The sequence below is a fragment of the Metopolophium dirhodum genome, chromosome 1, assembly GCF_019925205.1.
Source record: "Metopolophium dirhodum isolate CAU chromosome 1, ASM1992520v1, whole genome shotgun sequence".
Taxonomy (NCBI): domain Eukaryota; kingdom Metazoa; phylum Arthropoda; class Insecta; order Hemiptera; family Aphididae; genus Metopolophium; species Metopolophium dirhodum.
This window is the reverse complement of record NC_083560.1, coordinates 116707994-116723311: the sequence shown is the minus strand read 5'-3', so window position 1 is coordinate 116723311 and position 15318 is coordinate 116707994. Positions and strand designations below refer to the sequence as shown.

The 15318-nt window shown below is 28.4% G+C and overlaps 2 protein-coding genes across 2 annotated transcripts; both read left to right on the top strand.

The window, feature by feature from the left end:
* The first annotated feature begins 3731 nt into the window (after positions 1–3731).
* Positions 3732–4417, top strand: LOC132952918 (uncharacterized). Its single transcript, XM_061025433.1, has 2 exons — positions 3732–4167; positions 4308–4417. The coding sequence occupies exons 1-2, from the start codon at positions 3732–3734 to the stop codon at positions 4415–4417; spliced, it is 546 nt and encodes a 181-aa protein (XP_060881416.1).
* A 7252-nt stretch (positions 4418–11669) lies between these two features.
* Positions 11670–12482, top strand: LOC132950327 (uncharacterized). Its single transcript, XM_061021768.1, has 2 exons — positions 11670–12291; positions 12364–12482. Exons 1-2 carry the CDS (start codon positions 11979–11981, stop codon positions 12480–12482), a joined length of 432 nt encoding a protein of 143 aa, XP_060877751.1. The 5' UTR covers positions 11670–11978.
* The last annotated feature ends 2836 nt before the right edge of the window (positions 12483–15318 follow it).

Below are 15318 nucleotides of genomic sequence, written 5' to 3'. Positions count from 1 at the left end.
TTTTTATATACTTTAGTATCAAAAATGATCTTTCACACTCAACTTGTGTTGTGCGACCTACGGGTAATGTCAATAAGAACTGGGTATGCTGACCACTAGGCAGTAGGCACTATTCCATCATACTTTATTCTGTTTAATAGGTACTGGTACTCTGATGACAAAATAATAAAAAACGTATATTTGACTCGAAAGTCGCGAGATAATAAGGTATGATTGTGTTGTCGTAGAGCTTCAGCGAAAGTTATAAAAATAGACAGAGATTACTGTACTAACGTGGGTATGTACTATGTACGGGCTACGGAAGATTCATATCGAATAGCCATCGCTTATCAGAATTCAAAATATCAAAAATGGTATAAAAATGATTGTTAATTAAATTGTTTATATAATTTCGTTTTCGTGTATAGATGTTTTTTTTTCTATCTATACTTTAGGCCAGCGGTTCCCAACCTCGGGTCGCGACCCAAATTAGGATCGCAGAGGTTTTCATGGTGGGTCGCGAAAGCTTTTCTTACATTTACATATTATATTTTATTATATTATAATTTCAATTTCGGAAAAAAAAATTCCCGAAATATTCTGATGGTAAAATTATTGAAGAAGAAAATAATTTTAAATACCTATGTAAATGGATTGGCGCGGACTGTACGCGGTCGTATCCTCATAGCGTGTAGGTAGGTACTATACTACTATTATAATAGTATAATATGTAATAGACATATAATTTCTATTTTTGTTCATAATATATTTCCCGGAACGTCACGGCGCGGTTTGGTGCGTCCTTATCGTAGTTTTGTATAAATATAATATGTACGACGTACTTACGTATGTTAGTATTGATAGTTTATTGATATTAATTTCTATCAGTCTTTCCACTTTCGTCATCCGTACTTGTTGTTCTTCACGTTTTACTATTTACGTATAGTGCGTGTTTTTTATATTTAATTTAACGATATGCGATGTGCACTTTCAATGAATATACATCCAAATATTGAAGAACTCGTGGAATAGGTTCAGCATCAAGGAAGTCATTAAGTAAGAGTTAATACAATTAATACCATGTCAAATTTGAAACAAAGAATAAATTGCTTTTTATAATATTTTAAGACGGAAGTCACGTATGTTGATCAGTTTTTTATTTGTATTTTATACATTTATTTTATTTAGTATTTGAAGATAGATAAATGTACCAACATATTTAGCGATTTGATGTTAATAAATGAAAGTGATGTTTGCAATTATGTTCTTTTTTTTGGGTCGCCAAAAGTTAAATTTAAAATTTTAGGGTCACTCTCATAAAAGGTTGGGAACCACTGCTTTAGGCCAACAAATTTAGCTTAAAGGCCACCGGGATTTTTCCCGGTATCTTGGTGGCCCCTCCGCCCCTGACTCCTTCTAGTAGAAATTTTGTATACAGAAAAAAAAAATATTAAATAAAATAAACACCATTGTAAAACTATTGTGTTGAGAATTTTATGATCTAAAGTTTTAATGAAAGCTATTGTAATAACGTAAAATAAGATAAAATAGAAATAAAATATAAATACGGCTCCTGCCGATAGATATATTAAAGTGGTAAAAGTTAGAATAGTATAATTACGCTATTACCTTCCTCCAGATGTTCGGAGGGCTCTCGAGATCGTGTATTCGAGAATTATATCAAATACACCGTACAATATAATTTTATGGATAAAAGCACATAGAACGCATTGACTGCAATCAACATAAAATATTATATCATATGTCTTACCTGATTCGCAGTTGTTCGTAGACAATATTGTAAGAGTTTTAGGTTTTAGATAAAATAAAGTACTACTTCAGATACACAAATTGAATTAACGAACGCACTGATTATTGCTTGCATAAGAAGTCCAGTTGTCGCTCGTTGAAATCGGTTTCTTTGGTACTTGAGAGGTTGTTACTTCGGTGGTTGGTGCTCATGCACTGATTTAAGGGACGGACGCGAGGATGCTGACCAGATAGTGGTGGGTGGCCTTTTTTTCACTAAATTATCGTGGGCCTGGGAACTAGATTATTCTTTGGCGTCAGCATAAAATAAAGTCACACACATCCTACGTAATATTGTTATGAGTGCGTGTCAATATCTTAGTTGTCGTTGTCAATGGTTTTATTTGATGCGACCGATTTCTACAAGCGACAGTCTGGCCGTCGTTTATTATTCTGTAAACTTTTTAGTTTATTATAATGGTGTGTGAGCATATCATTACATCCACCCTGCACTTTTTTGTGTTGTGCCCTCACAACACCACTCGTGGGTGAGAGTGAGAGCAATACAAATATTTAAGTAGAGGAGAGATTAAGTTAGAAAAAGTTGAAAGTTGAAAAATTAAAAGTTGAAAGTTGAAAGTTGAAAAAAGTTATACAATTTAAACTGGACATTTATATATATATATATATATATAAAGAAAACAAATTTTACTATACAATCTAAAAGGGGCAATGTAAGTAATATTAAAGTTTACATAATACATTGGAAAACAAAAATTTAGGAAGATAGAACTGAAGCTGAAAGTTCGTATTCCCCGCATTCTATTGATGTGTTTCTATTCTTATATATTTTATATTTAAGTTCCCTATCTGGTGTTGTAATGATAGCTATACAGTTTTTTTTTTTTTTTTTTTAATTTTAATATTTGTGTACAATATTTTGTCATGTTGACATGTTACGAATTTTACATATTTTGGTTTTTAACCTATATATTCTACATAGTTTTAACTTTTAACTAATCTAATTATACATTTTTTATATTTACTTTGCTTACAATGTATTTAGTTCATAGACATTTTTTTTTTTTTTTTGTTTTTATGATAGCTTAAAAGTTAAACAAAGTTAATTTTTTTTTATATATATAGTTTTTTTTTTGTATTTCTTATGCTTAACATTTATTTTCTTATTAGTACTAGCTTAAAATTAAGTTAATCATTTTACATTTTTTTTTTACATTTGTTTTCAAGCTTATGCTGATTTAAATAAGTTAGAAAGAATTTTACACATTCTTTGTACTTGACTTGCTTTAACATTTTCTTTTATATCTTATACTAACTTAAAGGACCATCCAACTCAAAAAATTTTCTCAGGCTTAAATTAAAGTACAAACTTTGACGAAAAAAATGATACCACTAAAATTAGTTTGTGACTGTCCGTTCGCTAGTTAAGCGATTGCGCGTGCATTGCGCGTGACGTCACGGATTCGTTCGTCGCGGCGGCGGCCATATACAATACACAGCAATGTTTATCCGTTTTTGGTTTAACGTAAAGTAACTGCTAATAAACTTATATTTTTTCGAATAACCTAACCAAATGTATTTAAGAGTACCTCATAATCTTTCTATTCGTATAATTATATTGAATTTTGGTTTAATATTAATGAAATAATAGCAATTATATTATAATACACCACTGTCATATTATAGTGTCAATTGTCACTAATTACTCATATGAGTACTGCTATGATTTTATTTATAATTATATAAGATTTTATCGATGTTTATTTTTTATAACAATATAGTCTTATTGTCGTATTAAAGTTATAAATATCTTTATGGTTATGATAATAATTAATAATAATGTTATCTTTTATTTCGTATTAGTGTTTAGCTAGTTACTACTAACAACTAGTAAGTACAGTGTCAGTGTGAAATGTGAATGCGGTCCTTTCTAGTTACACGATATAATATTCTAATATATGTAAATTATATAATATTTTTTAATGGCCCTTCAACCATATAATTTCGAACCAACAGTGGATGATCTGGGAACAGATATCCAACCACAAAATGTAAATAATTCATTTTTGGAAATCGACGTTAGTGGACGATCAAAAGTGGCCAACATAAATAATTGGTGTACGTGCGAAAAATGTTGCATTTTTAGTAACGATATTGAGTGTGTTTGTTGTGCCGAATTTGAAAAAGTTACATCTTTACGATCGGGACATAAGTGTATAACAGAGAGTGATTTGTTTAAAAAAATAATTTTAGACGAAGACATACTAAACATTACCCGTCATCAAATTATTCTAAAAACAAAAAACAAATCTAAAAAGAAATTACTCACTATGTCAATTTTATCAAATAGTTCATGGAGGTTCATTTGTTACACACAATATACGCATTGGATTAATTCGTGGTCTTCATTGGGAAAAGGTAATATTATCATACATTTATTATATATATTAAACTGTTTATAAGTAGGTAGTTGATACCTAATAACTAATAAGTAATAACTATATTATAATACCATTGCATAATATAAACTATTTATTTATAAGACTTACCCTTATCAGGTGTACGAGTTGTTATTCCAGCCTGTGTTGTAAAAACTATTAGAGAGAAATACCCAGAAGTGAATGGAGTTTATGTTGGATTCAAAAATGGAAGTAAATTACCCAATTAGATAAACACAATTTATTTGTTATCATTTTAAATAAAGAATGTATTCTAAATTGTAATTGTGTATAAAACATAACAATAAAACAAATGATTGTAAATATACATAATAATTTATACATAGACATGTATAATATTATAAAGTATATGTATACATAATTATAAACATATGATCCTTTAAATATTATTAGATACAATTTTAAAATACATTTAGATGCCAGTATTACATAAATCTCTTTTGTATGGGTATTAAAATAATATTAAAACTAAAAAACATTTTTAGTAATATTTTTTTTTAAAACATTTAAAATCATTTTTGATTATTATCGTTGAAAAATCTGGAATATTTTTTTGATCGCAACTCATTTATATCTGGTTTTGGAGTAGAAATAATATTCTTTGGTACAGGTATTAATTGTTCTTGACTTTGGAAAATTATGTTTTCCTTAGCTTTTTCTTTTATATTTTGCATTATTTCCGCACGCCAATCATTGGTTGTAGATGAATAACGATTTTTAATTGTATAACGCCCCAAGGGTTTAGAGTACACCATTTTGTCCCCAATCATAGTTTTGCCTACGTTACTATTATGATCTAAAATAGCTATAATTGAACGCATATGCATACCACTGTACTTTAAATGAATCCTTTTAGGCATGTATTTTAATCTGACGTTATGATATGATTCTAAACGTCCTGTGTGTACAAAATGTTTGGCATGTTGGAGATCTTTTAGAAAATCTTTTGCCAATAAAATTTTTTTTAGAGCATTGTAGGACTCGCTATCTGGACGTATCCATAATGTATTATTTGTATACTCTTCGCTCAATGTATCATGTTCACATTTTTTTATAATTCCATCTTCTTCCCACTCATGTATATTACTTATGTGTTGAAGAACTGATGAAAATTTTTGTGTAAGTAATGAACCATCCTCTTTACATGTTTTAGATGACCACCATAAATGATTATTTATGCTTGTTTTCCACAGATAAGCATCGGGGTATTTTTTATCCAATATTTTCATTCTTTTCATCAAACTCTTTGATAAATGCCAGATATCAAACTCGTGTTGAATTTCCGGAAATTTAGTGCGAATATCATATCGAATTCCTTTGTGCCTATCAGTTAGGAATAAATCAATTTTACAGCCTTGTTCTACCATTTCTTCGAGTAACATTTCGCAAGCTTTACGTTCTAAATCTCCTTTTACCATTCCTTTTTGGACAAGCTTGAAATCAATAATTTTACTACTATTCAAGTCCATTAATGTATAAATACAATATTTCGCACAAAACCCTGGAGAATCAAATTGTCCATCACCTGCTACCCAAATTTTATCTGAACTCTTTAACTCGTGCAAATTTAATTTTTTATGTTCACTCCATATTGCGTTTATCACAGGTTCTGTATAATTTCGAATTATTTTATCATATGAAGTACGAGAAAAAAATGCAAGTTTTAATGTTTCACAAAAAACTGTCATTTGCGCAAATAAAATACCAGATAGCGTCAAAGATGCACCTATTAAAATATTTCCCTCGGGACGTGTTCCATTTTTATTTTGTGAGCTCCATTGGTATAAATGACCTTCTTCACAAATCGTATTGACCGATAAAAATGCACCTTGGACGAAGTGTTTAAGTTTTATTATTTTACCAGAACATATATAACAAGATTTGAATAAAATTAAAAGACTTTCCCAAAATACTATAAAACATGCATTTGTACTTATATCTATCATACTTTCATTATTTTTAAATTTTACATCTGTATCATCTTCAGAGGAGCTATTTTCATCCGACAAATAGTTGAACGACTTATCATAATCACCTGCACTATCTTGACAACGGTAAATTTCATTACCTATTTCACATTGGATGCCCTTATCATTAACAGTGTCATCATAACTTTGTCTTGAACATACAGAAATCAAACTAGAATTTATATTTATGAAATCGTCATCAACATTTTCGTCATCAAAAACTTCATCATGTACATTTTTTTTTTTTTTTGGTGTGCTAGTTTTTAATAATTCTACGACCATCTCTTTTTCCCTCTTTCTCGAAATTCTTTCCTCTCTATTTGAATTATTAAAAAAATTTTTTTTTTTTTTAACTTTTTTTTTACATTTGTTTTCATGCTTATACTGACTTAAATAAATTATAAAAATTTTACACATTCTTTGTACTTGACTTGCTTTAACATTTTTTTTTTATATCTTATACTAACTTAAATTAGGTTAATCATTTTACATTTTTTTTTTTTTTTTTAAACTTTTTTTTACATTTGTTTTCATGCTTATGCTGATTTAAATAAATTATAAAAATTTTACACATTCTTTGTACTTGACTTGCTTTAACATTTTTTTTTTATATCTTATACTAACTTAAATTAGGTTAATCATTTTACATTTTTTTTTTTTTTTAAACTTTTTTTTACATTTGTTTTCATGCTTATGCTGACTTAAATAAATTATAAAAATTTTACACATTCTTTGTACTTGACTTGCTTTAACATTTTCTTTTATATCTTATACTAACTTAAATTAGGTTAATCATTTTACATTTTTTTTTTTTTATACATTTACTTGCTTTAACATTTATTTTTGAGCTTATGCTGACTTAAATTAGGTTTTAGTGCTTAGGTAAGTAACTTAAGGTATGTTATTTGTATTTGTTATTATTATTCTGTAACTCTTATACAATAGTTATATAATAGTTATATAGGTAGTCTTAATAATTCGTGATTTTTTTTTTTTTTTTTAAAGTTATGTTAGTAAAACAAAACATTTATTTGGGGTTTTTATTATTAGTCCTGTAGGAGGTTGATAGTATGATTGAGTCTTCCATAAGATTTGGTATTAATATTTTTTTGTTTTCATAATATATAGTTTGGATACTTGTCAGGGTAGTATTTTTATTGTTAATTGGTTTATTTTACAAGTGTTGTGGTATTTGTGAATTAAAGATTAATGTTTTTTGTATTTTTAATAGTGTTGGTTTGTTTGACCTTTTATTATTTATTTTTTTTGTTTGTATATCAATTGGTTTGTTAGGGTATTTTACTATTTTCTTAATTCTTTATTTCTTTTTGTATGATTTTCGATCGAAGTTATTTGTATTTTGTTTATTTTAATCGTTGTGTTTTTACCATCGTTTATCGTATCTTTAAGTTTTATATTGTGTATCAATGAATCGAGTGTCTGTATTTCTTGTATGTGAATTTAATTATATTGTTGGGATTTTTACTGGACATTTTTGTTTTAACGGTATACAATCTACGATTCCCATCGTCGAGGACGTTTTCTCCTGGTTTGAATATAGGACATATATTATTGGCTTGATTTTTAGGTTGTATCATGTGTTTTATTTTTGTTTTATTTTTATTATTATCATTCAAAAATTTATGAATGTTATTTATTATGTTAATGTGTTCTTTTGATATACAATTGTGTGTTATTTTTTGTTCATCTTTATAGTATATATGTATTTTAATGTTAGTATTTTGAAATTCGGAGTATATTAATTTTCTTATTATAGACCAATTTAATTTGTCTATTCGTGAAACTAAGGTGCAGGGTATTGCAATTTTTGAAATATTTAGTTTTGTAGCTTCAAGTTTTAGATTGTGAATTGAAGATTTTAGATCCTTATATTTGGGCTTGTGATAGTGTAAATTTTTTGTTATTAAGTGAAATATAGTTTTATAGTTATTGATTATAGGTATTGTGTCCCCCACACTTATTTCTTGTAATGCAAGTTGTGGTTTAGTATCACCGTATACTTTGGATAGTAAATTTGTTATCCCCTTATTCATTTTGAGATCTGCAGATATACAGTGTGCTATAGCGAAGTTATCTGGGCAATTAAATATGCTACCTGTTAATTCTATAATATTGTTGGTATTATCTATACTATTGAGCGCGTTTATATTGTTGATTTTTAATTGGATATTTATATTATTATTTAAAATAATGTTACTGTCTTTGAAATTGATCAGGGCATTATTTTTGATCAAAAAGTCATTTCCAAGTAAGATTGCGCTGCTTAATTTTTTTACTACGTGAGCGTCAATATTGAAATAGTTATTGTCGATTTTGATTTTAATTTTGGTTATACCTACCACGCATAGTAGTTCATTATCTGGTCCTGATAGCTGTAGCGTACTCGGCGTTATTGTATAATTACTAGGTAGTAGTTCTTGTCTAATACAACATATGTTTGCCCCCGTGTCAATTGTTATTGGTAAGGTAATATTATTAAATTGAGCTTCAATATAGATAGCATCGGGTGTACAGTTAATTTTATTTATATTTTGTTTCCGTATTTCTGTATTTAAAGATGAGCAATTATCAGAAGAATTTAACCTTGTATTTAATTTTTTTGGCTTGTTAGTTGAACTTGAACGACAAGTGATCGCGGAATGTCCAAATTTATTGCATAATTGACATATTATATTAGTTTTGTTTTTAAAGTAACATTCATATTCAGTGTGGTTATTCTTCGAGCATATCGAGCATTGTTTTGTGTGTGCTGAATTATTATTATTATTGATATAATTACTGTTATTTTCGTTATATCTCAAAATTGGGTCGTATTTAGTAAAATTGTTTTGATAATTATTATCATTGTTTATCTGAGATAGTTTTAACTGACCTATAGTTTCTTTTAAATTTTCTATTTCCTCTCGTAATTTACTATTTTCGTTGGTTTTTAGTTTGTAGTTTGTATTTATTTGCTGGATTTTATTTTCAATTGTCTCTGTTTCAATTTCATATGGGGTTTTATCTATACTATCTGCTGTCATAAACTCTATAAGTTCATATTTGCGAACGTTATTTTTAAGTTCATCAAGTGTTTTATTTCCTAATATTCCTATACATCTCAATATTGTGGGTTTTAAGCCTTTCATTATACTTCGTACCATTTCTCCTTGTGACATATCTTTGTCAATTCGCCTACAGAATGACTCTACTTCATTAAGGGGGCTGGAGCAGGTACAAATTATCACGTAAAACAGGCCAAAAGCTAGACAAAACTGTGGGACTTGGGTTTGACGGATTTTAATTTTGAAAACCAATTGAAAATCTTCAACAACTCTTCTAAAGCATGGCCGTGGAAATTTATCATTATTACAAAAAATAATGGCGTACTTAAATATATAAAATACAAAAATTCTTATTTTTTTAAATTGTCAATATTTTATCGAAGAATTTTTATTAAGAAAATCCCCTCGACCCTTACTGACATAATGACTAATTAATATCCATTTTCAAAATAAAAATCCGTCTAATCCAACTCCCACAATTTTGTCTAGCTTTTTGGCATTTTTGTCATTTAAATAGTGTGGTGTTTATTTGACAAAATCTATAGTATTGACATGTGCCTGCGAGTGCGGAAATGTATCGGCTCGGCGAATTTGGCGATAGGTACTAATTGAAAATAAGCTGCCATCATATTCCTGGAATATAATGTAAGATAAGAAAACGTGCGCCGGCGGCGGCGGCGGTGGGCACAATATAATAATAATTAATATCGTCTGGCTCAACTGTTTCGATCCGCCACCGGTCGTTGGTACTTATTATTCTACGGGGAGTAAAAGTAATATTCTAATTTTGATTTTCGAATTTCGAATTTCGATTAGTCAGACGTCTGCTCTTGTTTGAAACTAATGTGCAGTCCTTAGTGAGAGATTTTTTTTGTGAAATAAATATTTGACATCTTCGATACTATGGACAGTAAAAAAGACTGGCGTTATGGAAAAAAAAATAAAACTCTTTTATCCCAAAGAAAGAAGAACAAAGGAAATATTAACTCCCTAAATAGATTTAAAAAAGTAAGTATAAAATATATTACAAATCTATTGTATTAATTAACTATTGGATGATATTATAATCATACTGAAAATTCTAAATATTAATTCAAAATATATGGTGATATTTGTATTTGGATTTTATATTTGAGTAATTAAATATTGATATAACTCCTGAGATGATGAACATGCTCTAATAATATTAGTTAATTCAGTTTTAGTATGTATTGATTTTACTATGTTGTGTGTTTTTTTTTTATAAATGAAAATAAAATTTTATTCGATGGGTAAAAAAGCTTCAAAATTTGATACAAGACTTCTAATATATTGTCACAATAGTAGTTAAAAAATATTAAAAATACATAGTCATAATTTTTTTTAATAAGTATTGAAAGGTCGAATTTTGACAAAATACGTAAAAATCACGAAAATTTGCAATTTATTTTGAGTTAGAAATTCATAAAAATTTTTCTTTTTAAATCTAAGGTTTGAAAATTCTATACGAAATTCTTCATGAGTTTGTCTACTTAGAGTATAGAAAATTTCAATATAAACAGTCAGTGAAAATTGCATGTAACTACGATAATTTTTTAGTCTTACACCGACACCCAAAATCGATTTTTCGTAAAAATTACCGTTTTTCCTTATTTTATTTTTTATTTTTTCTGGCGCTTTTGAAAACTACTGGAAAATTGAGATATTGACCTCTCAAATGCACCAATTATTACTTTAGGACATGTTTTACCTATTTCTCGTATCATGACTAAACAATTGACCTCATTGAATATAAGTACTACCTACATAGTAGTATAAAGTAGGTAGGTACTACGTACGTAATATAAATTTCCATTACAGTGCAATGCAAATGTAATTTAATTTGTAACTAATTTTTTTATTTAAACATTTTTTTGCACAGTATATAACAAATATAACTTCGTTTTTAATAATAATTTAAATTTATTTAATAATGCTTTTTTTATACTTTTAGCGAATTTTTTAGAGTTTTTAGGTCATAAACGCATTTTTTTAAAAGAGATTTTTTTATATTTTTAGAGCATTTAAATCTGAGCCCTATTTATTTCTTATACAGACATAGCCTAATAGTAAAATAAATAGGTAAAAATTGGTAATACAAATTGGCCGACAAACCGTCTTCGCTCAGAATTGTTTTAATATACAATGATATTATATCATTGAATTAAAATTGAATACCTTTCACTAAAATAACTAACTTATAACCTACTGTACAGCAGAACTATAGCCACGTATCGATATTTTTTATTCAATCAATATTTTATAAAGTTTTAAATTGTTGTAGGTAAATTATATTGGTCAAACGCCATCAACTTCTTCGAATACAACAAATTCACAAATTATACCGGAAGATAATTCCCAAAATAATGTGACATCAGTACTCTTAACTCTTCAAAAACAGCATGAAAATGACGAGTTGTGTAATGATGACCAATGGGCAAAATTAGAGGGCAGACGTATTGTAGATCTCAAACATATTTTTCAATCTTTACAGTCTATACAACACTTGGGATTTGATTGTTCATTTAGAGATTTAGAGTTTGTGAGAGAAAATAGAAAGGGATACTACAGTACATTTCAGTTTAATTGTAAAGTGTGTGGTTTAAAAGAACAAATAGATAGTGAAAATGTTAACATTAACATGGCAATAGTAAGTGCTACTGTAAATGCTGGTCAAGGGTACAGCCAACTCGACGAATTTTCTGCAACATTAATAACATATGCCAAATATGTCCAACCGATTATATCAAGAACTTCATTCGAAAATTTTTATGTATGTTCATGACATAGCTTGGAAAGAAATGGAATTAGCAGGGCAAGAAGAAAAAAGATTAGCGATCGAAAAAAAATGCCCAGCAAGTGCCAAAGATATGACTCCAGAAGAAGGAATAAATAGTAAAAAAATAAAGAGTTGTAAAATATTAGATGACAAATTGCATTTGAAAAGAACAGATAATTACTATTATCAAGTGCAGGGTCAACTTCACATTACTCGCAGAATGTATTCTTATTTTTGTATTTGGACACCGAAAGGTATATAAGATATTTATTTACTAATTTATATAAATTACTTTATACTACTTAATTATATTTATTATTTTATAGGATTTTTATTCGAGATAATTAAAAGAGACGATAGTTTTTGGAATGAAAAAATGGCAACTCAGCTTACCACATTTTATATGGACTTTCTGTTAAAACAGTTAATAAAAGATGAATATTAAAGTAAAATACTATTATAGTTTTAGTTTTAGAGGTAGGTACATTTATTTAAAAATGTCTTACCAATGATAAAATTACAATAATACCTTACAAAAATATAAGTGTAACGAGTTATGAAAGTTTATACCTAATAGATGTATAGAAATTAAATTTTTATAATTATTTTATAGTAATACATAAAATAATTTTATATTTTTTATAACGATAAATATTTTGTAAACCCGTTACTACTACATTGTATTTTATCAGTTTTGTAAACATTAACTAAAAACAATCATATTGTATCCCTACTATAATATGCAAAATCAGTGAATCACTAATTGTAATCACAGATACCTGAAAAGTATCAGAATATAGAATATAGATTCTATATTCTATACTATTATCAGAGTAGGCCGTTAGTTCCGGGAATACGTAATGTGGTCGATATGCGGGCGGTGAGCCGCCCGGTGAAACGAGAACGCGATTATGAATTTTACGAATTACACACACTAATATTCATTTACTTCTCACACAGCAACACAGCATAAATATAAATGCTATATGAAATGCCTAAATATTACTCCTTAAAACATATCACGCTCCAGCCACCTTAATGTAAGACAAACTTTGTTCATCCGGTTTCTGTTTGCGTTTTTCAAGCATTATTCGAAGCATATGAGTTTGGGCAATGGGTTCAAATTCTAGTCTAAATTTTTTTTCTAGATCGGACCAATTAATGTTTTCAACGGTATCCATTATATTGTCATAAAATATGAGAGCAGTGCCTTCTAAAAATACGGGAATATATAGACTTTTTTCAGATTCGGATCATCCGTTAATAAGTGCAGCTCTTTGATAATTTTTTAAGAAAGAATCGACGTTTTCAGAATTATTTCCCATGAATTTTCCGGGTTCAAAGTAAGGTTTTTTATTGTCTCCCATATTTAATTACCTGTTTGTATTATTTAAAAAAAATAGATTTATAATAAATAATGTACCATTATTTAATTGTAATATTTTTGCAACTAATTTAATAGATTTAATTAATATATTTATTACTAAATAAGTAAATTTTTTATTTTAATGAATATAAATTAATTGGTTTTGTTTTTATAATAAATGATAATACCTATGTTAAATCGTAAATCGTAAATTAGTATGTTTTATTAATAAATAAATCACTTTTTGTTATTATTGTTTTTCTAAGTTTTATTTTTAATATTTTTTTGTATTAATAATATAATTTTTTTATTAATTCTTAAAATTAATATTAAAATATTATAATCTTATACAACGAATATAATTTTGTAAAATGTATTTGATCAATTCTCAGTTTATTTATCTGAATAAACTGAACTTGTGTTGGGCGCCACTTTGTAATAACGTAAAATAAGATAAAATAGAAATAAAATATAAATACGGCTCCTGCCGATAGATATATTAAAGTGGTAAAAGTTAGAATAGTATAATTACGCTATTACCTTCCTCCAGATGTTCGGAGGGCTCTCGAGATCGTGTATTCGAGAATTATATCAAATACACCGTATAATATAATTTTATGGATAAAAGCACATAGAACGCATTGACTGCAATCAACATAAAATATTATATCATATGTCTTACCTGATTCGCAGTTGTTCGTAGACAATATTGTAAGAGTTTTAGGTTTTAGATAAAATAAAGTACTACTTCAGATACACAAATTGAATTAACGAACGCACTGATTATTGCTTGCATAAGAAGTCCAGTTGTCGCTCGTTGAAATCGGTTTCTTTGGTACTTGAGAGGTTGTTACTTCGGTGGTTGGTGCTCATGCACTGATTTAAGGGACGGACGCGAGGATGCTGACCAGAGAGTGGTGGGTGGCCTTTTTTTCACTAAATTATCGTGGGCCTGGGAACTAGATTATTCTTTGGCGTCAGCATAAAATAAAGTCACACACATCCTACGTAATATTGTTATGAGTGCGTGTCAATATCTTAGTTGTCGTTGTCAATGGTTTTATTTGATGCGACCGATTTCTACAAGCGACAGTCTGGCCGTCGTTTATTATTCTGTAAACTTTTTAGTTTATTATAATGGTGTGTGAGCATATCATTACACTATTTTATAGTCAAGTTTATAATTTTGAAGATATTATCAAAAAACCAGTGGCGGTTTTGGGGGTGAGGCAAGTGAGGCGCCGCCTAACCTAAAATTTTAAGTAAAAAATACTATTAAAGTTTTTTTTGTCCCACCGATAGCATATACATATTTTGATATTAATTTTTAACGTTTTTATGATTTTATTTGAGAAAAAAATCTTCTTTGCCAAGTTTAACAATATAAATTATTATTTATTATATTGTAAATGGTAAATCATTATTTTATTTAGTGTTTATTACCAAAAATAGTGATAAACCGATAAGAAATGTATGAAATAATTATTACGTAAACAAACGCTAGTGTTTCAACCGGCGGCAATGTTCCGATGACGTCAGTAAGCACCGTTTAACTCCGCCTCAGAGTATGTACTATTGTGTACATGAATTACACACACAAGCGTATGTACGCGAATGCACGCGACTATTAAATAACTAGAGTTGCGCATGCGCAATGATCATTGTGAGGCTCGACTAATATCGCCTTATGTACTAAAAATAGACTCGGTATACAGGAATATATAGTCAGCCGGCATTTCAACGTAAAAACACATTATCAGTAATGATGTTATTGTTACAATCGAGACTCGGGACAGTTTTCCGTTGTAATATCTATTGATAATAATTTTATATTTATCATTAGTGATTTCTGTCTTGACGTCCTCTACGAATGGTCGCTTGTGTCTTAAGCTGCGTTTACACATGAGCTCGAGCA

Coding starts and splice junctions, on each gene's coding strand:
- LOC132950327 (XM_061021768.1), top strand. CDS start 11,979: ATGCCAAATATGTCCAACCGATTATATCAAGAACTTCATTCGAAAATT. Junction 12,292..12,363: donor TTGTATTTGGACACCGAAAG/GTATATAAGATA, acceptor ATTATTTTATAG/GATTTTTATTCGAGATAATT.
- LOC132952918 (XM_061025433.1), top strand. CDS start 3,732: ATGGCCCTTCAACCATATAATTTCGAACCAACAGTGGATGATCTGGGA. Junction 4,168..4,307: donor GTGGTCTTCATTGGGAAAAG/GTAATATTATCA, acceptor TACCCTTATCAG/GTGTACGAGTTGTTATTCCA.